A 23,548-nucleotide genomic window follows, 5' to 3' on the forward strand; every position below is an offset into this window, starting at 1 on the left:
TCCTATGGGTGATAAACTTGGCCCAGGTCTATGATGTCCCACAGAAGTAGGCTAAGGGAGACCCACTTCCCAGGAGGGAAAGGGGACCCAAGTCTGGAGGGGTGATGGACCAAAATGGGAAGGGCACATAGATAGAGGGGGACACAAAGAGATTAGGGCAAGAAGAGCAGGGAAGCGAGGTGGGGAAGCTGGTTCCTAGGGCTTGGGAAGCGTCCACAGGAGCCTCTCCCTCTCTGGGGCTCGGGACTCAGGCTTCCTTCCAGCTGGTTCGCTTTCAGGGGCCCCTTTTGGGAGAATGATGCATGATGTGGAAACACTGGATTCCCGGGTCTGGAAGGGTGGGGCCTGACCCCAGCCCCGCCCAGCCCTGCCCCGGGAGTTCTTGGACCTGCCCAGGCACCCCTCTGCAGTCTTCCCGGATCTCGAGGTGGCTCAGTTCACAACCTGTCATGTGACGCCTTCACCTTCACTCACCTGTCCGCAGAACACACCTCTCACATTCACCTTTCCCACAAAACACACCTCCTCCCTCGGTGCTCACACCCTCACACAGCGCTCCCCTCCGCACTCCCCAAACCTTCACACACAGCCCTCACGGTTACTTTCCCCTCACACAACACCTGCACCTTCGCACGCCCTTCCACCAACATCCTCACGCTCACCTCTTCACACAACACCCACGACCTCTGTCCTCACCCAGCTCCTTCCCATTCTCCCGCACCCCCTGCACGCCTCCCCCCCATCTCCCCAGCTCTTGGGGGTCGCACCCCCACTATCCCCCACCCCCATCAACCCGTGGTCCCCCTGGGTCTCCCGCCTCTCGGGTCCCGGCCCCGCCCCGGCCCCGGCCCCGCCCCGGCCCCGGAACCCCGCCCCCGGGCGGGCAGGGGGCGGGGCTCGGGGGCGGGGCGGGCGGCGCGGGCGGTGCAGGTGCCGGGCCGGGAGCGAGCGGCGGCGGCGGCGGCGGCGGCGGCGGCGGCGGCGGCGGTGGCGGCGGCACCATGGGCCGGGCCCGGCGCTTCCAGTGGCCGCTGCTGCTGCTGTGGGCGGCCGCGGCGGGGCCAGGTAGGGTCGAGGGCCAGGGTCGGCTGGCCGGGCCGGGGCGGGGGGCGCGCTGCGGTGACAGCTCGGCTGCCGCGGGGCCGCAGAGGCCGAACAATGCGCGCGGGGCCGGGCCGGGCCCCCTCCCCGGGACAAAGCGCAGCGCGGGCCGGGAGCCGGGAGCTGGGAGCCGCGAGCGGGGGAGGGGGACGCGGGCCCCGGCCGCTGTGCCGCAGTCCCCCCACCCTGCACAGGCCCCGATCCCGGCGGGGACAAAGGGACGGAGACCACCCCCCCCACACACACACACGCAAGCCCGCCTTCTCCGGGCCGGTCCCGCTGTCCTTCTGTCCGGTCTCTGCGTCCCTCTGTCCGCCTGTCTCTGAGTCCCTTAGTCTCTCTCCTTGTCCCCCACCCTTGTCCTCTGTCCCTCAGTCTGGAAGTCCTGTCCCCCTGACTGTCCCCCTTTCTCCTTGCCTCCGTGTCCCCCACCTCTCCATCCTGTCTTTGTCCCCCACCTCTGTCCCTTGGTCTCTGTCCCTTTTTACTGGGTCACTCTGTCCCCCCATCATCATCTCTATTCCCTCTTCTCTGCCCCTCTATATTTCTGCCCTCTCGCTCTGCCCCCATTCTCCCTCTGTCCCTGTCTAACTGTCACCCTTGTTTCTCTGTCCCCCATCTGTCCCATCCCCTTGTCTCTATCCCCTGTCTTTCCTGCCTGTTTCTTTAGCCCCCTCTGTCACCTCTCTTCCTCATTCCCCCCACCATCTATCCTCCTTCCACCCCACCCCCCAACCCACCACCCCCATCCCTGTCCCAGGGTGTCCCTGTCCCCTGTCTCTCTGCCTCCCCTCTCTACCCTTACAACCTCCCCCATCTCCATCTTTCATTTCTCCATCCCTTTATCCCTCTGTCCCCCTGGAGAGGAATTGAGTCAGACAGGGCACCCTGAAGGGCCTTGGAGGGAAATGTGTGTGTATGTATGTGTGTGGGGAAGTGTGTGAGGAACCTTGGCATGTGGGCACACACGTGGATTCAGCAATTGCCTCCCAAACGCTGCCCATCTCCAACCATTCACACACCCAGGCCATAACTTCTAGAGAAGACCCCCTCCAGGACAGGCAGGGAGCCGTCCACATATCCTCATCACACTCTGTGAAAAACCGGGGACCTCCAAGAAAGGGTGACCCTGAGACTGGGGACAAGGTCAGGAAACGTCACCCACACACTCACACTCCCACAGTGCATGTGTGCCTCGATCCTACCACAGGCCCCCCCACCAACTCCCTGGTGGGGAAGGCCGCTCTTAGGGGGAGTGCAGCACCGGGAAGCGGGAAGGGCAGGAAGCCCTGTAGAGATTTGGGAGAGGCGGGTAGCCAGATGGCTCAGGGCTGGGGGGCTGAGTTTATTTAAATCCCGCCTGCTGCCATTCACCCCAGCGGGGGCTGTTGAGCACCCTCTGCTCTTTGGGCCTCAGTACCCCTTTCTGTAAAGTGAGGATGTTGAACTCAGTGACCTGAAAGGGAACTCCAGCTCAGACCTCCCAAGGGGTTTCTAGCAAGTTGGGTGCGGTTACAACAGCCCCCCCACCTCACCTCGCCCCACCCCTGCAGAGTTTGAGGCAGAGCTTTCCTCTCCTCAAGACCAGGTGAGGGGCAAAGCTGACTTCTTTTGCCGCCCCTTGCTTTATTCTACAGTCTTCTGCCACTGCTTGAAACTTTCATCATTTCTTCCTCTCTTTGCAGCAGACACGCCACAGTTTCCCAGATGAGTGCTTTGGTACTGCATTGCCATCCAGTTTTTATTTTTCTCTCTTTCTTTTTTAGGCCCCAAAACCAGATTCCTAGAATCCTAGAACCAATGAGTCCAGTAAACAAAGAACCTGAGGGTATCTTAAAACACTGACACCTTCAGGATCCTAGAATCCCAAAGTCTTTAGAATCTTGACACCTTTAAAATCCTAGGACCTTGATAGCGTTAGAATTCTAGCCTCTTGACATCTTTAAAATTCTGAGATCTCGACTGAATCTTGACGCCTCTGATATCTAGAATTTTGACAGCTTAGATTGTCATGGGATGGAGTCTCAGAATCAGGAGGTGGACCAAGATGACGGCCTACCCAGTTCAGGGATCCTTTCTCCAGCATTCCTGGGAAGGTAGCTCGATAGGCTTGGTTCTCGTTTTAAAGTCAGTGTGTCCTGGCACCCTAATCCCTTCGGTAAACTTTCTCTAAATTAAACAGCACAGGGCTTTACAAGTTGGGAGAGAGCTGGGTATCCTGGGGAGCCCTCTGGACGGGGAGCCGAGGGACCGGCCTCTCTCTGGTGTAAAATTTCATGTTCGCCCCTGTCCCTTCCTGAGCCTCACCTTCCCCTTCTGTACCATATGCGCTAGGGAGCCAGAGTACCTGGTGTCAGAGGGCCCTGCCTGCTTTCCTTCTCACTGGGTATTTCTGAATGACCTTGGCCACCAGATCTGAGGGGGTAGCCCATGGTCCCCACCTCATCTTCCTCTTTGTCACCCCCCTTCCTCTCTCTCCTTGGCCAGCCAGCAGGAATGGGGCTGGAAGATGGGGTCCCTTTGTGCCCTTTCAAAAACGAATTCTGTCTTTCCTGGCTTATACATCTGCCAAGAACACCGGAGAAGGATGATGAGATTTATGCCAAAGGAAGGAAGGGCCCAGGGCGGGCAGCCGAAAGGAAGTAAGAAACAGGGAGATGCGTTGCCCGCCCAGATGCACGCGGGCAGAACCAGAGATTCTCAGGCCCAGAATCAGATAGAACTGAAAGGGGCAGAGAAAACAGATATCCAGATACAAAGACAAGACAGAGAGACTGTTAAGAGTTAGGGGGGCTCTGTAGAAGCGGGGGGGGGGGGCTTGTTGATCCCAAATGTTTTCTTCCCAAGTGATTCACTTTTCCCTGCTAAAGTTCTGACCGGCCCCTCTGAGATCAGGGGGACCTTCCATCCAGTATGAGTCACCCTGGGGTGCAGGTCTTGGGACGTTTCTGTCCCTGACCCCCACCCACCCATGAGCCAGATGCCCGAGTCCCCAGAGCAGGGGTCAGGTTCTGCAGTGGATTCCAAGACCTTAGACACAGCAGGGCTGGGGCCTGGGGTGGGTTAATGTCGTGCGAGCCTGGCCTGTCCCCGTCTTGGGGAACACAAAGGCAGCTTTCTCTCTCTGGGTGGGGGAGGTGGGGGGGTGCCTGGAGACAGTCAGACTTGCCAGCGCCCAATGGCCTGTGGCACCAAGACCCAAGCACCCACTGGTTCCTGCCAGTGTGGACCCCAAGCCTGTCTCAGGCCCATAGGTCCTCTGGGAGCCCGGCCCCAAGGCTCCTCTGCAGGCTCTCAGTGGGCAAGAGGGCAGGGACAGAGCCTGGGCTCTCCTGGGAGGGGGTGAATAGAGGGGACTGGTGGTGGAGGATAGGACAGTGAGGGCTCAGTGCAGGCTTGCACCCTTCCCAGAGGGAGCAGGAATTCCCCCATGACCCCACACCCAGGGGGAACCTCCCACCCCCTGGCTGGGCCCGAGGCCCGGAATCTAGGGAGTTCCGAATATCCCAGGAACGTGAGGGGGGCCACAGGGGACACTTTGTGTGTGAGGCTGCTGACTCACCCCTACGCCCCCACCTGAAGCTTGGTCCCTTGTCCCCCTTGGAGAGGGACAGGGGGCTGGGAGGAAGGCAGGACTGTGGTTCTGAGGGTTGAAGACTGTGGACCAGGAGTCAAGTTTCTGGGAGAGGAGGAGGCTGGGGGCCAGGACTCCTGGGTCCAAGGGAGGAGGGGCTGGGGTTTTAGACTCCTGGGTCTGAGGTAGAAGGCAATGGGTCCTGAACGTGTGTGTGTGTGTGTGTGTGTGTGTGTGTGTGTGTGTGTGTGTGTAGGGGGCTGGGGGCTTGGACTCCTGGGTCTGAGGAGAGAAGAGACCTGAGGGTCCATACGCCTAGCAATAGAAGTACAGACTACGGACTCCTGGGAGAGGGAGGGGCTGAGGGTCCCGCTCCAGGTTTCTGAGGGAGGAGGGGCTGGGACCCTGATGCCTAGGTCCTGCGAATACAGGCGCCTTCACAAGGCTGAGCTGGGGAAGAATTGACGCTTTGTGCTAGGATGTTCGGACTCCGCCATTGATGGGGGGCTAAGGGGGGGTTCATTCAGGAGGCAGGGATGTACCACCTCCCTAGGGGAGGAAGTGGGGGAAGGAGGCATGAAGCCATGAGCCCCCTGGGGAGCGGATACCGAGGGGGTGGCCTTCCCGGAACCATGACCTTGAGACTCCCTTGGGTATTTGCTGACTCAGGACCCAGGAAGTGCTCCCCCCACCCCGTTTAGTCTCCGTGGAAACATCCAGCAGCTGTGCACTCTGGACCCCTGGCTCCGGGGTCCTGAAGGAGGAGGGGGCTGGAAGCCCAGACTCCTGGGTTTGAAGGGGGAGAAGATTGGGACTCAGGATTTCTAGGGTTGCAGGAGGAAGAGGAGGCTAAGAACCCAAACTCCTGGATCCTGACTGGAGAAGGAGGCTAGGAGCCTGGACTCCTGGATCCCGGGAGGAGGCAGTGGGAGGTTGGATTCCCGGATCTAAGGGAAGAGAGGGCTGGATTCTGGGTCTCTACATATCACCTGCTTGGCCACTCTTTCCCAGGCCCTCCCAGTCCCTTTTTCCAGGCACCATCCCCATGACGACTCCAGGCTGTCAACACCGTTTAAAGGGCCAGTGCCCCAGTCCCAAAAGCTTCGCCCTCTCAGACCAGAAAGTCCCGCCTCACCACCCCCCAACTCCCCAACCCCGAAACAAAAGCTCCTGGGACATTAATATTCCAGGCACGGACACTGTTGGTTACTGACTCCTCAGGAGGGGGAGGGAACAAGACAAAAGCCCCCCACCCTCACTCCTTGTGCACCCGCAAGCAGAGAGCAGAGGAATAATTGAGGGGGGGACAGATATAGAGTTCCTGATGACTCCCAAGAGATGTTGAGTTTCTGCCACTGTCTTGCCTGGGACCCCTGAGCCTCATTCTCCACATCTGTAAAATGGGGGGCTAGCACTGGGCTAGCCCTGAGGTCCAGGATCTATGGATAGGCTTTAAGATGGTTGTTTGTTGTTGGTTTTTTGTGGTGTTTTTTTTTTGTTTGTTTGTTTGTTTAGGCACCAGAATGTGCAGGCAAGCCAGTTTTCCTGTGCATGGGTATGTTTCTGGACTTGTAATAACAGGAGCTTTGCAGGAAGGGCTCCCCAGGCTCCAGGCCCTGGCATCATCCCCCTTTTACATAGAGGGCATCAAAAAAGTCACACCACTTGCCCAGGGTCACAAAGATGGCCAGTGGTCCAGCTGGGATCAACCCAGGTGTTTAGGAGGAGAATGATGACGTCTCAAAGTCATCAGGAGGCAGAAGTGAAATCCTGTCTGACATAAGCTGTTCATTCCTCCGTCTCCCAGACATGGACCGAGTTTCAGGCACACTTTGAGGCACTAGGGGTGCGGCAGCAAAACCAGTGGATGACACCCCTGCCTTCGTGGGGTGTGTATTCTAGTGATGGGGGACAAATACAATCACCAAGTAAGCAAATTAACAAAATAACTTCAGGGAGATCTCCGTAGAAGAAATAGTACAAATGGCATGGCAGAGAAAGTGTTCTGGGGGCAGAGGGACCAGGTGTGAGTGGAGGACTCCCTGAGGAGGTGTGGATGCGAGTGAGCAGAGACCTGATGAGAGCATGAGGGAGGCAGTTGTGGGGAGATCAAGGGCAAAGAACTGCAGGCCAAGGGAAGAGTAAGGGCCCTGAGGTGGCGTCATGCTCGGTGAGTCTGAGGAACTTGGAGGCCAATGAGCCTGGAATGAAGGGAGTAGCGGGAGGGTGGCTGGAACTGCCATCAGGGAGGGGCCGGGCCACACAGCACCTTGAAGGCCCAGGGAAGGAGGCCAGATTTTATTCTCAATGTCATGGGCAGCCTTCAGAGCATCTTAAGCAGAGAGATGACTTGATCTGATTTACCTTCTTGAAAAATCCATTTGGCTGCTGTGTGGAGAATGGCCTGAGGGGAGGCAGGCATGAAAGCAGGGAGCCCGGGGAGTAACTCTTGAAGGTCAAGGTAAGAGATGGTGTCATCGGACTAGGGTGGTGGTAGAGGAGGTAAAAAAAAAAAAGTGAATTGCTTTGGGTGTTTTAGAGGTAGATGGATAGATCTTGCTGATGGAATGGATGTCAGAGTGAGGGAAAGGTTTTTAGGCCTGAGCAACTGGTTGGAGGTTGTGATATTTACGGAGATTGAGAAAACATGGAGAGGAAAATACTTAAGGCCAGGATTGGACATATTAAGCTGGATGTTCCAGGAGGTGCTAAATTAACCCCTAATAGTGGCTTATATACACAAAGCATGATATTCAAACCTCAGCTAAGTCCAAAAGTAGACAGCCAGCTCCACATCATCACCAGAGATTCAGGCACCTTGGGGCTCTTAGTTCCACCATCCCTACTGCCCTTGTCCTCTTGTCAAAATGGCTGCCAGAACTCCAGGCCTCACATCCTAGTTCCAGGCAGCATAAAGGTGACCTAGAAGAAGACTGACTTATCCCCTTTGTTTAGGAAGTCCTCCCCAAATTACCACATGAATTACCAGAGGAGTTAGTTTTCCTTCTATCAAACGGGATGAAAGTTTATCACATGGCCTCACTTAGCTGCAAGGGAGTCTGGGAAGTATTTTTTCTGCTGGACATAGGGCATCCATAAATACACTCAGGTTCTTTTACTAAGAAAAGGGAATTATGGGTCCTGGCTAGAAAGCTAGCTGTCTCTGCCTCCATCCTCCAGAATTTATCTTTTCTACCCCTCAGCATCCCAGTCAGGTTACCTAGCCCTGTTACAGGGAATATAACGTTTCTGATGGGCTATTACACTGATTTATGTGTACCTCCCTGTAAATCTGGAAGGCCTTCCAGGGCAGGGTCCTCATCTGACTCATCTCTGGGCACCCAGCCCCTAAACACCTACCTACATTCAGGAAACGCTTGAATGAACGGGCCATAAGAGACACGAAGCTATAGTTATCCCACATTTAAAGGTAAATAACCCAATCTGGTCATGGCACTTTTCCTGTTTAAAAACCTCCCTCCACCAGCCTTCAGAATAAAAGCTCATCTCCTAGTTTGGCATTCATGGCCCCTCACTAGCACATCCCGGAACCTCTCCCCAGTGCTACACACAGTTCCTTCCACCCAGACAGCCAGGAGGGGATGTGGAAGCAAACTATGGAATTAAGAGAGAATTCTAGATGCAGATTCTGCGCCCCCCACCCCCCACTGCGCCTTACCTTGAGCAAGTCATTTTCTTTCTCCAGACCAGTTTTTTTTCATCTCTCAAATGGGAATTAAAAAACCCTGGGGATTGATAATAGTGCCCAGCTTATTTGGGTATCATGGTGAGGAGATGGAAATTGTACAGCTGATACCCTTACTGCAGAGCCTGACACAAGTGCCTAATAAACACTAGCTACCACTATGTGGTTATTTTATTTTGAAGATGACCGTGACAGTGATGATGGTGACGCTGATGAACCCCAGCTCTGAGCTCCACTCTAGGCTGTGCCCCTGCTGAAAATACCCCCTTACTAATCCCCTGCCTTGTTCCTCTGATGGATTAATCCGGATAGGTTAACTGCAATAACGTGAGCCTTGAAATCTCAACGGCTTAACAAAAAAGTGAATTTCTCATTCGTGTCACAGTCTTGTGCAGGCAGGTCGCAAGGGACAGTCAGTCAGGGCCCTGGGCTCCTTCCAGCTTGTGATCCTGTCTTCCTAAGGCTCCTCGGGGTCCTCTCCATTCAGCCAGCGAGAAGGATCTCTAGTGATATGAGCTAGACTGGAAGGGGTGTCTCTCTGTTCCACCTACATCCCATTGGCCAGAACCCAGTCACATGGCCCCAGCTGAGTACAAGGGATCGTAGGAAATGTAGCCTGATCGTGTGTCGTACCAGTTAACTTTAGCAGTGTAACAGACCCTCTAGAACGTGGTAGTTTGCAACAAGAGTCATGTTATTTGCTTATGACTCTGGGAGTCAGCGGTTTGGACTGAATTGGCTGGGAAGTTCTTCTGGTCTCAGCTGGAGTCCCTCAGGTGGCTGCAGTCACCTGGGGCTGGAGGGATCAGGATGGCCCCATTCACATGACTGGCAGGTGGTGTTGGCTCCTGGTTGGGCTTCTCTCTCCACGTGGTCCCTTGCCGTCAAGGAAGCTGGTCTGGGAGTCTTTTTTTTTTTTAAGATTTTACTTATTTATTTGACAGAGGGAGATCACAAGTAGACAGAGAGGCAGGCAGAGAGAGAGAGAGAGGGAAGCAGGCCCTCTGCTGAGCAGAGAGCCCGATGTGGGACTCGATCCCAGGACCCCGAGATCATGACCCGAGCTGAAGGCAGCAGCTTAACCCACTGAGCCACCCAGGCGCCCCTGGTCTGGGAGTCTTCACCCAAGGGTCTCAGGACAGCAAGAGGGCATGAATGGAAATGGCAAGGCCTGGGCTCCAGAACTCTAAACAGTATCACTTTTAGGAAATTCTGTTGGCCATGGCAAGTCACAGGGCCAGAGTGTCCTGTGTCGTGTGTCGTACCAGTTAACTTTAGCAGTGTAACAGACCCTCTAGAACGTGGTAGTTTGCAACAAGAGTCACAAGGCCAGAGTGTCCCCTGAATGAGAGGAGGAGCGAAGTCAACTTAAAAAGGACACGTGCAGGGATGGGAAGGAAATTGTGGCCGTCTTTGCAGATAGACTACAACGGGTGCCCAGGTGTGGAAGATGGGCAGCTTCCCACACCTGGTGATCTGCTCGCTCTAAGATCTGGGTCCAGTGGAGCTTCCTTCCAGAACTTTCTTTGATCACCCATCTCCCTAGGTGGCCCTGGTCTCTCCCCTTCCCCTGGGCTCCTGGTGTGCCCCATGCTGTCCCCATTAGAACACATACCAATGGATCTTGAAGGCAGCCCCTCTGGATGGATTTTCTCCATCTCCCAGAGTCCAGCCCTCAGGAAATGGAGGAGGATGCGATGGACTGAATGAGAGGGGAAAGAAAGAGATTGGCGGTTTGGCTGGGGGAGGAACAGAGGGAGAGAGAAAAGACTGAATTGCAGCCCTCAACTAGTTTCTCTGTCTACTGGTCCAGGGGCTGGACAGGAAGTACAGACAGAGAATGTGACCGTGGCGGAGGGAGGGGTGGCGGAGATAACCTGCCGTCTGCACCAGTACGATGGGTCCATAGTTGTCATTCAGAACCCAGCCCGGCAGACCCTCTTCTTCAATGGCACCCGCGGTGAGTGCTGGGGTAGGGAATCTTGAGTCTTGAAGGAGGAGGGCTGGGGCCCAACCCCTGTGTCCTGAAAGAGGACAGAGCCAGAGTGGAGAGTGTGGACTCTTGGGTCCTGACATTGTGGAGCTAGGGGTCTGGACTCCTGGTCCTGTGGGCAGGAGGGCCTGCATCATTCTAGGTCCCCAAGGGAAAAACTAGGTGGGCCCCTTAGATGCACAGGTATGGCTGGCTGGAGAAAGGACGCAGAGCAGGGATCTTTAAGCTCCTGGTGGAAGGGCGGGACCCCTCAAGCCAGGATTCCCCAGCTTCATCCCTTCCTATTCCATTCTGTCTAGCCCTGAAGGACGAACGTTTCCAGCTTGAGGAGTTCTCCCCACGCCGCGTGCGGATCCGGCTCTCAGATGCCCGCCTGGAAGACGAGGGGGGCTACTTCTGCCAGCTCTACACGGAGGACACCCACCACCAGATTGCCACGCTCACTGTATTGGGTAACGCCTCCCCTCCTCAGCCTCAACCCCCCTCTCCTTTTTCCTCTGCTTCTCTCTTATCCTGAGCTTTGATTTTTTTAACCTGGTTGTTTTTTAACCTCCTGGACACCTGGCCCCGGTAAACACGGCGGGTCTTCCTGGCCTCTAGCCTGGGTTTGACCTCTGCCCCCCCCCGCCCCCCGGGACCCGTGTTACTTTGAGTCCACCTAGTGCCTCCGCTGACCGCCCCCCTTACCTCTTCCTCCCTACGGCAGTGGCCCCAGAGAATCCCGTGGTGGAGGTTCGGGAGCAGGCGGTGGAGGGAGGCGAGGTGGAGCTCAGTTGCCTAGTTCCGCGGTCGCGCCCTGCCGCGGTCCTGCGCTGGTACCGCGACCGCAAGGAGCTGAAAGGTACTACCTGGGGTGCGGGGGCGGGAGGGGAGGTGCCGGCGGGGGCGTGGGACCGAGAGGAGGCGGGGCTTGGAGAAGAGCGCGCGGACAGACAGTGACCGCTCGATGTGCAGCGATGAAATGAATTGATAGAGAAGAGGGCGTGGGAGTGAAAGAGAGAGTTCTGGGACGCGGCTTTGGGACGGTGGGCTTGGTTCGGGGGGTGGGGCGAGGCTTGGAGGCCGGGGAGCGCGGCCGGCGGAGCCTGGCTTACAGCGCGCTTAGGTTTGGGCTGGTGGGCGGGGTGGGTACCCCCTCGGCGGGCGTAGCCCGACCCTGGCCTGACAGCTTCCCCGCCCCGCCTGGCAGGAGTGAGCAGCGGCCAGGAAAATGGCAAGGTCTGGAGCGTGGCGAGCACAGTGCGGTTTCGCGTGGACCGCAAGGACGACGGCGGCATCGTCATCTGCGAGGCGCAGAACCAGGCGCTGCCCTCCGGGCACAGCAAGCAGACGCAGTACGTGCTGGACGTCCAGTGTAAGTGCCTGGCGGGCCGGGACCGGAGACAGGGCTGGGGGGGGGGGGGTGGACCAGAGGGTCCCAACGCCAGCCGCTTGCCCCCGGGAGGGTTTCCAGCCCCGCGTGATGACCTGAACCAGCACTCTCCCATCTAACTTCCGCCCACAGACTCCCCCACGGCCCGGATCCACGCCTCCCAAGCTGTGGTGAGGGAGGGAGACACGCTGGTGCTAACGTGTGCTGTATCGGGGAACCCCAGGTAAGCTCCTGGACCCGAGACTCCTCGGGGACCTGGACGCCTGCGTCTCGGGGAAGAGGGAGGGGACTGAGCGAACAGAGCGGCCTGGGGCCCGGACTTCTGTGTCCTGCGGGAGGAGGAGTCTGGGGGTTTGGGCTTGTGGATCTTGAGGAAGGAAGCTGTGGGGCCCTGGGCTCCTGGATTCTGACAGTCGAACAGGCAAGTGGGCGGGAGGCTGGGTTCCTGAGACTGGTGTTGGGTGGGAGTTGCGCCCGGTACTGCAGGTTTTACTGGAAGGATAGGTCTAGTAAGGACCCTGTTATTTGGGATGCTACTTATCTAGATTATTGAGAAGTCAGAACTGGATGTTGGCACCTGTGTCCGTAACTCTCACTATACTTTGCTCATGCCCAGGCCAAACCAGATCCGCTGGAACCGCGGGAATGAGTCTTTGCCAGAGCGGGCCGAGGCGGTCGGGGAGACGCTAACACTGCCAGGCTTGGTATCAGCAGATAATGGCACCTACACTTGCGAGGCGTCCAACAAGCACGGCCACGCGAGGGCGCTCTATGTACTCGTGGTCTACGGTGAGGGCAGGCCGCGGCCGGCCAGGGGGCGGGGCCTCGGAGGAGGTCTCCGGTCGTCCCGGGTGGGGCGGGGCCTTGGGAATGGGCAAGCTGCTTTGGACTGTCTGAGGGGTTTTCAAGGGGCCTGTGCAAAGTGTGATTCCTTGGGGTCAACGGCCACCAGAACTCCTGGAGTTCTGCGGCCAGATTGACCGTCTGGTTTCACACTGAGCTCCGCAGTGTCCTATTGCGGGTAACTTTGCGCCTTAGTTTCCTCACCGGTTAAGTGGAAATAAACAATAGCACCTAACTCATAGGGTTGTGAAGATTATATGAGCTAAATATATAAGGCGGTTGGAATGGCCCCGAGCACAAAATAAGTGTTATGTGTTTAGCCCTTATGACGGTGGGACAGGCATTTCGGAGGTTGTTGGGCCCTAGCGCAGCATTTTAAATACCTGGAGCGCTTTAGACAAGATGGGAAGGGATTTGGACCTGAGGTTCTGTGAGTCCCAGGAGCTGAAAGAAATGGGATTTCCTGTTTCTGTTCTTTGGGGAGTGAGGTGGAGGGAGGAATAGTGGGATGGTATTGGCAAAAGGTCTCAAGGGCTCGGTTGGGCAGTGTACAAACCAACCCGCACGCATTCTTTGTGGAAGTGGAGCATCAGGAAAGAGTGGAGCCGGGACAAGGGGCCAGGAGTGGCAGTAATTTGAGGGGCGTGGCACATACAAGCGCAGTTAGTTGTGTGGTTTGTTTCAAGAGATCAGCAGCGATGGGGCAGGGCTGGGACCGTCCTCCGATGACCTGGTCCTGCGCCCTGTCTCTCTGGCAGACCCAGGTGCGGTGGTAGAGGCTCAGACGTCGGTGCCCTACGCCATTGTGGGCGGCATCCTGGCGCTACTGGTGTTTCTGATCATATGTGTGCTGGTGGGCATGGTCTGGTGCTCAGTACGGCAGAAGGGTGAGTGGGGGCGGGGTCTGAATTCAGCAAGGGGTGTCGTTGGTTGTGGGATCGGGAGGGGGCGGGGCATAGGGCTGGATTGGTAAGAGGGCGGGTGTACAGCCAAGGGGATACAGGGGTGAAACCCAGACCCTGAGTTCGAAATCCACCGGCACCTGGGGCCAAAATTCCAAAAGGGCGGACCTTTCTGCCACGACTCTAAAAGGGGTGAAACGTTGAAGGCGAATTAAGGCCGTGGGTTTGAATAAAACAATTTATCTTCCTAATTGTTGGATTCGTTGGGAGCAGAGCAAGGGAACACCGCCAAGAGAATGGATAAGGGTGGTCTTTCTGTGAACTTTTGGAGTCTTCCTAATTCTGCTTTTACCTCTTTCTCTCTGCCCCTGTTTTGCTATCCCCTGCACTTGATGCTCTCTTCCTGTATGTTCCATTTCTCCCTCTTTCTTCGCCTGGTATGTCTTGTCTGTCTCCCTCTTCCTGTATATTTCTGTACAACTCCTGGGTCCACATATATGTTGCCTCTGCCTGGGGGTCTCTCACCCCTCAGGCTCCTATCTGACCCACGAGGCCAGTGGCCTGGATGAGCAGGGAGAAGCAAGAGAAGCCTTTCTCAATGGCAGCGATGGACACAAGAGGAAAGAAGAATTCTTCATCTGACCCCACCTCCACCCAGGCCTGGGCCTGGTCCTGGGCTGGGGTCCACCCCACTGCCAGCTGCAAAGACATTTACCAGAGTCTGGGATGGTGGGCTTCTCCCCCCACCACTAACACCTCAGACACTTGGGCAGGGATGGGGGTGTCAGATCCCGAGTCTCTGCAAGGGCCAGAAGCAAGGGCCCAGAAGTCTGGGCCCACCAGGGGGCAGGGGCCAAAGGTCCAGACCCCCCAAGTCCAGGGAGGGCGGTAGGGTTTGGGTTGGGGAAAGATAACTGGGGGAAGGCCAGGGCCCCTAGGCTGCAGAACCAGGTCTTGTGGGTAGGGGGTCAGATTCTGGGAAGGGTGGGGTGGGCAGGGAAGGGGAACACAGATTTCTTTGGGGGTCCCAGACCCCATGCCAGCCATTGTAGGAGTTCCACAGAGCTCTGGGCACCTCTTTGCAAAGCCATGTTTGCACGGTGGGGGTAAGGGTGGGGGGAGGGCATGGAAACAGGGATTCTGTGTCTTTGTGTCATAACTTTGATGGGGGCGATGAGGGAGACAGCCCCAACCCTTTTCTCCAATCCCCAGGTTCCTGGGCTCCCCTTCCCTCCACCTCCTTCCTTCCCCCCTATCTGTCCTATCCATATTTGTCTCTCTGTCCACCCACTCCTTGGGGGGGCCTTCCCTGTCTCTCCTCCAGGCCCTCCAGGGAGAGGGAAAGGAGTTTGGGGAGGGGGTGCGTTGGTCTCTATGGTTTTATATATAATATATTAAAAAAAAAGTAAAAATCTGTATGAAAATATCAGATTGCACCCCCCTCCCCTCATTCCTGGCTTTTGCCCCCTTTTTCTTGTAAAAAAAACAAAAACAAAAACAAAACACATTTTGTACGGGGAGGGGAACAGGGAGGGGGTTTGGCAATCCCACTAACCACCATTAAACTGAGGAGAGAACAAGTGTCAGGTGGCTGTGTGTCTGTCCCTCTGCCCAGAGCTGTACTATGTTGGGAGGGGAACTGGACTAAGGGAGGGAGGAGGGAGAAGAGTAAGATGGTTACTGGTGGATGGTTCAAGACAGGAGAGGGTCCTTACCTCCCTGTATGAGGGAGGTAAGGAGGGCACCTCCCCTTTTCCAAGAAATCTGTTTTTTTTGTTTGTTTGTTTTGTTTTTTTTTTGGTCTTTTTTTCCCCTGGCCACTCCATCAGCCAAAGGTCACTGAGTCCTGTCTCTTCAGTAGTAGATCCAATGGCTTGGATCCTTACCCTGGCTTACCCCTACCCCTGATGTCAGCCTCCTTTAATGACTCACATCTCACCCTGGCAACACCTGTCCCTGCTCTGCTCAAACCCCCTTAGCCTGGCATTTCTGACCCCTCACTCATTCAACTAAATTTTAAATGAGTGATTCAAATTTTAGACTAAAAAATATATTGACCCCTTACTTTGTGCCAAGTGCTGCTCAAAGATGTGGAGATGCCATGGTGAACAAAATAGGCAAATGTTAGGTGTTCTAGATGCCTTAGTACTAATCTGAACCTTGATCCTGTTCTAGGCCCTGAGGACCCAAAGAAAAAGGGTGACTCCATTATAACCCTCTCAAAGCTTCCATGAGGAAAACAGACTGAGCAAGAAAGCAAAAAAACAACCCTAAATTTCAGATGCCATAATTACCCTTAAGATAAAACTCAGTGTAAGGGGATGTGGGGTATTATTAACTTATTATGGAAGACTTGAACTGCAGAAGTAGACAGGACAAACGAAGTCCCATGCACCCTTCACCCCAGGTTCCTGACAACCCTACTCACTTTTCTTTTCTTTTTTTTTTTAAGATTTTATTTATTTATTTATTTGACAGACATATCACAAGTACGCAGAGAGGCAGGCAGAGAGAGAGAGAGGAGGAAGCAGGCTCCCTGCTGAGCAGAGAGCCCGACGCGGGACTCGATCCCAGGACCCTGAGATCATGACCTGAGCCGAAGGCAGCGGCCCAACCCACTGAGCCACCCAGGCGCCCCACCCTACTCACTTTTCTAAAGCAAATCTGGAGGTGCCATCTTTGAAAGATCAAGGAGAGCCTGATTGGCACCTGTGCCAAGAAATGAATGATGAGCATTAAGACAAGCTATTCAAAGATCAGAGGGAAAAGCATTTTCAGGCAAAGAGAATAGTGAGGGGAAAGGCCTGAGGTGGTAAAGAGATTACAGTGTTTGAGGGGAAGTGGAGCTAGACTGTGGAGTGGATAGAGGAGAGTGAAGTCAGAGACAAGTAGGAGAAGATCACGTGTACAGCCCCTCAGCCATGATAGAGTTCGGATTTTTTCTAAGTGTAATGGGAGCTCACCGGAGAGCTGGAATCAGAGTCAATTCCAGGAAGACCGGAACCCTGCAACAGCTTCCGATACCGTCAGCGTGGTCTAAGCTCTTAACTTCAGCTGTAAGAGCCCTTCCCTTCTCTTAATTCTGTGTTTCAGACATACCTGGCTGCTATCACTTTCTTAAATCCTGCACTACTTTTTGCCTGTAGGCTTCTACCTTTGCTGTTCCCTCTGCCAGAAAAACTCCTATTCTAATTGGCTTCTATTCATCCTTGGCTTAAAGTTCACTACCTCTTGGAAGCCTTTCCATGCTGGGGCAGGCATCTCCTTTGGCTCCCACAGTTTCCTATACTCCACTCATGCCAAGTCTGACTACTCTGGGTTGTGGGTCTGACTTGTGGCTCTCCTTCCTTTGGGGTGCCATGAAGGTAGAAGCCAGGTGTGTCTTGTCTACAGCGGAAACCACAGTGCCCACCAGCACAAGGATTGGCACACAAGAGAGCAGTAAATATTTACGCTGGGGGTGGGGGGAGGGCTTGTGAGGGTTAGTAAGTGTCTTGGCCCTTGAGCCCCCTCTCCGGGTGCAAACTGATGCCAATTAAAAGGCCACCCGCTCAGCGCTAGCCGCGGTCCCTCAGCGCATGCGCTTTGTTCAGAAGCGCCCCCCATATGCTAATCACGGCGTTCGGGAGTACGGCCTCTGCGGGGAATATGCAAATCATCCCGTCAGCGCCGTAGGGCTCCTATTGTCCCTCACTAAGATTATGCATATAAGCAAGCCTCAGGCACAGGATCCAGGCCTAGCTGGTGCTCCCAACCCCTAGCTCATCCCATTTTCTAGAAGGCGCGTTCTCGCTCGCTCACGCACGCGCAAACCTTGCAGTTTCTTGTTCCGTTTTGCCGCGGACTGTACCAAGTAAACCCGGACAGCGAGGGGCAAACCCCGCAACCCCCTGCGCGGGCCTCGTCGATGGCCCGACTCCGAGAGCCCCTCTTCCCACTGTGCGACGGGAATGGTTCATCTCGCCGCGCAAGCGCCCTAGGCTCTCCACGCCGCTTTGCACTCCCTCCTACCCGACTTGCAGCGCAGGCGCAGAGCCCAGGCGTGCAGCCGCCGCCGCCGAGCCAGAGCGGGGGCAGCTAGCGCCGGTGAGTGTCCGGGATAGGGGTGCGCGGGGCATGCTGGGAAGCGGGCGCTACGGCACCGCTGCATGATGGGAGTGACGGCTCCCGTCACCGGGGCCAGCAGGCAGCCGTCTTGGCCCGTGATCGCCGGAGGGCGAGACCTAGGCTCCCTTTTCTCCCCCAACGCGACTCGGTGCAGTCCTGGGGCATCCTGGGGAAACGGGACGCTCCGCCCTAAGGCATTGTGGGAGGCGGTCCGCTAGTCGTTATGGGCCTAGTGCATTCTGGGAAGCATTATCCTAACTCCTTGTGGGGGAACCAGTCCCTTTTGTCACACACCTTCCGCTGAGCATCCTGGAAGCTCGGAATGCTTCGATGCAGAACACCTTGGAAGGTGGTTGTTATAGGCCCGACGCATCCTGGGACAGATTGCCGCAGGGCATGGGGGGGACCAGTCCTTATTGTCTGGCATAAGGTTTTGCTCTGGCCTCCTTGCCTTAGCATTGTAGGAACCAGTGCCTGTTATGTTCACGCAGGGCATCTTGGGAGTTGGTTGCTGTAGGTTCAGGATTTGGTGGGGCCTAGGCAATGTTTTCCTTGTGGTAGTGAGGGAGCCTCATTTATGTCCTTTTAAATTGTGGAAGCCAGTATGGCCCGTTGTGGGAATGGGATTTGTGCACCAAAGAATGTCTCCACTTGACATCTGGAATGGGATTTGTGCACCAAAGAGTGTCTCCACTTGACTATGGAAGGTCCTTGTGTGATGTGAGTTTGGGGGAAGGTAGGCTGGACTGGTGAGCGATGTCTCCTGGTAATCTCGTGGGAAGTCCTGATGGTCTCTAGTGTGTGGTTGCCAGGTAACATATGGAACGTCCAGTTAAATTTGAGTTTCAGATAAATAACCTTTTAGAAATATTTATCCCAAACATTGCATGGAACCTATGTATATTAAATAATTTTCTGTTGATCTGAAATTAAAATTTAACCAGGCATGATCTGTTTACATTTACTAAATCTGGCAAACTTATCCTGGCATAAAGTAGACATCCCAAATTAAATGGGACCCTACAAGTAATAGGGTATTATGACAACTCTCCTCTAACAATTATGAATCTCCTTGTTCTTAAAGCCAGATCCAGGTGTCTTTTTTTTTTTCAGACCCATGTGTCTTTAGAAAGCCCCCCTGCCATTGCTACCAGCTCCCCCATCCCTCTGCCCTCATGCCCCAGCCTCCTCTAGGCTTCACTTTTTTTTTTAGTCCCTAGAATTAAATTTGACTTGAGGCTTTGAAGGGATTGCATGTTTTCCACCATTGTGTACCCCAGTACAAGTCTTGGCATAAAGAGGTGTAGCTGCCACCCCTTTGACTAACTTGCTCTTCCTGGCTGTTTACTGCCAAGGAGTGCAATTGGAGACAAAAGAATTGCTGTGTGTGTGTGTGTGTGTGTGTGTGTGTGTAGGGAGGTATCGGTGAAGAGAGAGAAGAAAGAGAAGACTTCTTGGCAGAGGTGGAGATGGTATTTGGGCTCGAAGAAGTACAGAGGTTCTTGTGTTTGAGGTGGGCTTTAGAGAGCAAGTAGGGGTTCTCCAGACAGACAAGGGGAGAGGAGGACATTCCAGACAGCAGTAGTAGGATTTGCTAAGACCCACAGATGTGAAAAGTACTGGTGAGCACTGGGAGAGGTAAGAAGTCCGGAATGGCTGGGGTTAATAGAAAGGATTATGGGTGGGAGCATTAATAGCCATTGTGGATGGAGTACCTGCCACATACCGGCAGCTTATATTGAAGGAGCCCATTGAATCTTCAGAAAGTTTTTTCAGTCTAGAGTTCATTTTATTAGAGGTAGGGTAACACCAAATCCTAGTTCACCCACCAACTAGTTGTTGTGACCTTGAACTACTTGTTAATTCTCTCTGTGCCTCGGTTTCCTCTTGGACCAAGGAGGTGATAATCTCTCAACATAGTTATAAGGACTACATAGGTTAAGCCCTGGGAGCCCTTTTGTACTGAGAAGGAAACAGGCTGGAAAAGTTAAGTCCTTTGCTTGAAGCTACATAGCTAGAATATGTCAGATTTGGGGTTTAGACTGAGACACTACCTTGCCAAGGATAGGGGTAGGGCTGACACAAACTAGTGCTGTCATACCACTCATTTAAATATGGAAGTCCTTCTAGAATGACTGATAAATCACCACTATATCAAGGAATCCCCTCCCCCCAGCTGCTGCTTTGGACCCTCCCCTAGTGTCAGAGTTTCTCACAAACCAGCAGCTAAAGGGTGAATTCCTGGCATAGGACCATGTTCCACCATGTTCCACTCAGTTCTGATTGGTGCCCATGCTGATACCTGCTGCTAAATATTGGGGTATTACCCTTCCCCATGCCACTAAGAGCTTTGTTGCCCAGATGGGGAAATTAAGATCTATAGAAGAGCTGGGGTGACCTTTTCCTTTCCCTCAGCACAGAGCACACAGCTGGGCCTGGGGAGGCAGATGCTATGTAAAAATTTATTTAAGTCACCACAGGCCTTTTGTTGCCCCGTGCAGCATCCCACTCTACCTGCCGACATCCTGCATTGGAGAACTTGTGACCCCGGTGTGACTGTGAAGAGCTGGCTGGGGAGGGACGCTGCCTAGCTGCTGCTCTGCTCCTGTCTCCTGTTCCCTCCCCTGGCCATGACAGAGACCCGTGAGCCAGCTGAGACTGGGGGCTATGCCAGCTTAGAAGAAGACGATGAGGACCTCTCTCCAGGTGAGGCACCCTTAGAGATAGTGGTATTGCCTCGAGTATCATCCTGGCTTGGAATTGGGGCTTCATTGAGAAATCTAGAGCGGGGCTGTCTCCTTGTCTTCCTAGGTGTTCCATTCTGGCTGGGACTGTGCGCCCTGCTGGTGGAATCCTTCTGGCTGAGACTTCTGGGGGCTGTAGATTGACTAGGATTGCTCTCCTTATTGAGGGTTCTAGATCGGCTGTGGTCTCTCTCTTCACTGGGGGTTTGAGATCGGCTGTGCTCTCTCTCCTCGCTAGAAGTTTGAGATAGGCTATGACCTCTCTTGCTGGAGGTTCTAGATAGGTTGTGAGCTCTCTCCTCTCGGGGGGTTCCAGATTGTCTCTGATTTCTTTCTTTTCTGAATGTTCTGGATTGGTTGTGCTCTCTCTCTTTTCTGAAGGTTCTGCATTGACTATGACCTCTCTGTTTTCTAGGGGTTCTGGGTCGGCTGCAATCTCTCTCTTTTCTGGGGATTCTGGTTAGGCTATGATCTCTTTCCTGGCTGGAGGTTCTAGATAGGCTGTGATCTGTTTCTTTGCTGGAGGTTCCAGATCGGTTGTGCTCTCTCTCCTCGCTGGGGGTTCTGGATCGCCTGCCACCTCTCTCCATGCTAGGGGTTCTAGATCGTCTGCCACCTTTCTCCTTGCTAGGGCTTCTAGATAGTCTCTGATCTCTCTCCTTACTGGGGCTTCTAGATCGCCTGTGGTCTCTCTCCTTGCTGGGCGTTCTAGATCGCCTGTGGTCTCTCTCCTTGCTGGGACTTCTATATTGTCCTTGATCTCTCTCCTTGCTGGGTGTTCTAGATTGTCCATGATCTCTCTCCTTGCTGGGACTTCTACATTGTCCTTGACCTCTCTCCTTGCTGGGTGTTCTAGATCGTCCGTGATCTCTCTCCTTGCTGGGGCTTCTACATTGTCCTTGACCTCTCTCCTTGCTGGGTGTTCTAGATCGTCTGTGATCTCTCTCCTTGCTGGGGCTTCTACATTGTCTGTGACCTCTCTCCTTGCTGGGCGTTCTAGATCGTCTGTGATCTCTCTCCTTGCTGGGGCTTCTACATTGTCTGCGACCTCTCTCCTTGCTGGGCGTTCTAGATTGCCTGTGGTCTTTCTCCTTGCTGGGACTTCTACATTGTCCTCGACCTCTCTCCTTGCTGGGCGTTCTAGATTGTCTGTGATCTCTCTCCTTGCTGGGGCTTCTACATTGTCCTCGACCTCTCTCCTTGCTGGGTGTTCTAGATCGTCTGTGATCTCTCTCCTTGCTGGGGCTTCTACATTGTCTGTGACCTCTTTCCTTGCTGGGCGTTCTAGATTGTCTGTGATCTCTCTCCTTGCTGGGGCTTCTACATTGTCTGCGACCTCTCTCCTTGCTGGGTGTTCTAGATCGTCTGTGATCTCTCTCCTTGCTGGGACTTCTACATTGTCTGTGACCTCTCTCCTTGCTGGGTGTTCTAGATCGTCTGTGATCTCTCTCCTTGCTGGGGCTTCTACATTGTCTGCGACCTCTCTCCTTGCTGGGTGTTCTAGATCGTCTGTGATCTCTCTCCTTGCTGGGACTTCTACATTGTCTGTGACCTCTCTCCTTGCTGGGTGTTCTAGATCGTCTGTGATCTCTCTCCTTGCTGGGGTTTCTATATTGTCTGTGATCTCGCTTCTTGCTGGGGTTTCTAGACTGGCTGTGACTTCTTTCCCTTCTGGGGGTTCCAGATTGGTTATAATATGTTCCGTTGCTGTGGGTTCTGGATTGGCTCTGTCTTCTCATCTGACTGGGAGTTCCTTTCCGGGTACGACTTCTTGCCCTACTGTGATTTCTCTTGGAACTGTGACTTCTCATCCTACTGTGGGCTCTCTTCTGACTTCGACTTCTTGCTCTTCTGGGCATTCTAGACCGGCTCTGACTTTGGGTCCTACTGGGGGTACTGGACCAGCTGTGGCTTTGGGCCCTGCTAGGGGTACTAGACTGGCTATGACTCCGGGTCCTGCGGGGTACACTATCCTGGTTGTAACTCTTGACCTTGCTGGATACTTCATTTGGGCTGTAACTCCATTCCCTACTAGGGGTGATCATCTCACTATAACTTCTCACCCTCCTTGATGATGATGGAGACTGGCTATAACCTTTCTCCTTGAAGGGAGTTCTAGTGGGGCTGTAACTCTTTGCCCTACTTGGGGTTATAGCCAGCCCAGAACTCTTCCCCATGCCTGAGGCTCCTGGTGGGCTGTAACTCTTCTCTCTGCTCATATTTTTAGGCTGGCTCTTACTTTTTTCCCAGTTGTTGTTTCTAGGCCGGCTGGAACTCTTGCCCCCACTCTGTTTTTTCTGGGAAGTAGGAGTTCTCACCCTGTTGGGCACACCTGGTGTGGCACCATGAGTTCTCATCCTGCTCATAGTACTGGCCCTGCTGGGTGACCTCTTGGAGCTGTGGCCTCCCCTTCTTCCAGGAGTTCGGCCCCGGCTGTGAGTGCCCCTCCTTTGGTGGCGTCTTACCCCACTGGCCTTGCTGACTTTGCTGCCCCTGGTGTCAGTGCTGGCCTTGCTGGGCGTTCTTGCCCTGCTGTGGACTCGGGGCTTGCTGCCGGGCTGTTTAGAAGGGGCTGTCTTTGTATTTGCCCACTTGGTAGACTTGGAACTGCTTGGGCTTGTGACCGAGTTGGGGGCCGTTGATGGCTTAGTGGACACCGAGGAGCTATTGGGCATTGCCGATTTGGTGGGCTTCAAGGAGGCAGGAGGCTTGGAAGGTACTTTGGACATTGAGGGTTCAGTTGATGCTGAAGACATGCCGGGCTTTGAAGATCTTGTAGGTGGAGAAGGCATGGTAGGTGCAAAAGGGCTGTGGTCCTTAAAATCACAGTGGACATGAAAGACCTGGTTGCCATGGACAATGACCTGATTGCCTTTCCCAGGCCAACCGCGTGAAGTCATAGTGGGCTTTGAAGGCCCTAGACAGCTGGTGGTATGAAGTCAGGTGGGAGGAGAGAGGGGGTGGGGGGATGGGGGGGTGAGGGTTTGGGAGGGGGGGTGGGGTCCTCCCAAGGCCAGAGGGGTTTCCTCTGTGTTGCAGCCATTCAGCAAATGTCCGCTGAGACTGACTGGGTACTTAGCACTGCTGGGACGTGGAGATAGGTCAGGCCCCGGGCCTGCCTTCCAGGAGTCCCCTGTCTCCAGGTCACTACGCAGGTGGTCAGAATGTGTTGGGGTTTGGGTGGAGGGGGTTTGGGGGGGCGGGGC

At 54.6% G+C, this 23,548-nt stretch overlaps 3 protein-coding genes across 3 annotated transcripts in view; 2 read left to right on the forward strand and 1 right to left on the reverse strand.

The window, feature by feature from the left end:
* The first annotated feature begins 932 nt into the window (after positions 1–932).
* On the forward strand, positions 933–15,071 carry CADM4 (cell adhesion molecule 4). Its single transcript, XM_082710817.1, has 9 exons — positions 933–1,065; positions 10,195–10,341; positions 10,674–10,826; positions 11,081–11,215; positions 11,564–11,728; positions 11,879–11,969; positions 12,363–12,535; positions 13,348–13,476; positions 14,024–15,071. The coding sequence occupies exons 1-9, from the start codon at positions 1,002–1,004 to the stop codon at positions 14,131–14,133; spliced, it is 1,167 nt and encodes a 388-aa protein (XP_082566943.1). The 5' UTR covers positions 933–1,001; the 3' UTR covers positions 14,134–15,071.
* Positions 15,072–20,166: 5,095 nt separating this feature from the next.
* ZNF428 (zinc finger protein 428) overlaps positions 20,167–23,548 on the forward strand; it is a 5,589-nt gene continuing 2,207 nt past the window's right edge. The window contains exon 1 of the mRNA XM_082710834.1: positions 20,167–20,304. Coding sequence (XP_082566960.1) covers positions 20,229–20,304 — 76 coding nt within the window. The 5' untranslated portion in view covers positions 20,167–20,228. The remainder of the gene's footprint in view (positions 20,305–23,548) is intronic.
* On the reverse strand, positions 20,264–23,205 carry SRRM5 (serine/arginine repetitive matrix 5; the record flags this gene model as incomplete). Its single annotated transcript, XM_082710818.1, has 1 exon — positions 20,264–23,205. Exon 1 carries the CDS (start codon positions 23,132–23,134, stop codon positions 20,264–20,266), a length of 2,871 nt encoding a protein of 956 aa, XP_082566944.1. The 5' UTR covers positions 23,135–23,205.

Source organism: Mustela nivalis (assembly GCF_964662115.1).
Source record: "Mustela nivalis genome assembly, chromosome: 18".
NCBI lineage: Eukaryota > Metazoa > Chordata > Mammalia > Carnivora > Mustelidae > Mustela > Mustela nivalis.

What these genes read in the sequence shown, in the direction of transcription:
- CADM4 (XM_082710817.1), top strand. Translation starts at nt 1,002, where the DNA reads ATGGGCCGGGCCCGGCGCTTCCAGTGGCCGCTGCTGCTGCTGTGGGCG. An exon ending in CTTCTTCAATGGCACCCGCG is followed by an intron (nt 10,342 to 10,673) that starts GTGAGTGCTGGG and finishes CATTCTGTCTAG; the next exon opens with CCCTGAAGGACGAACGTTTC. An exon ending in CTATGTACTCGTGGTCTACG is followed by an intron (nt 12,536 to 13,347) that starts GTGAGGGCAGGC and finishes TCTCTCTGGCAG; the next exon opens with ACCCAGGTGCGGTGGTAGAG.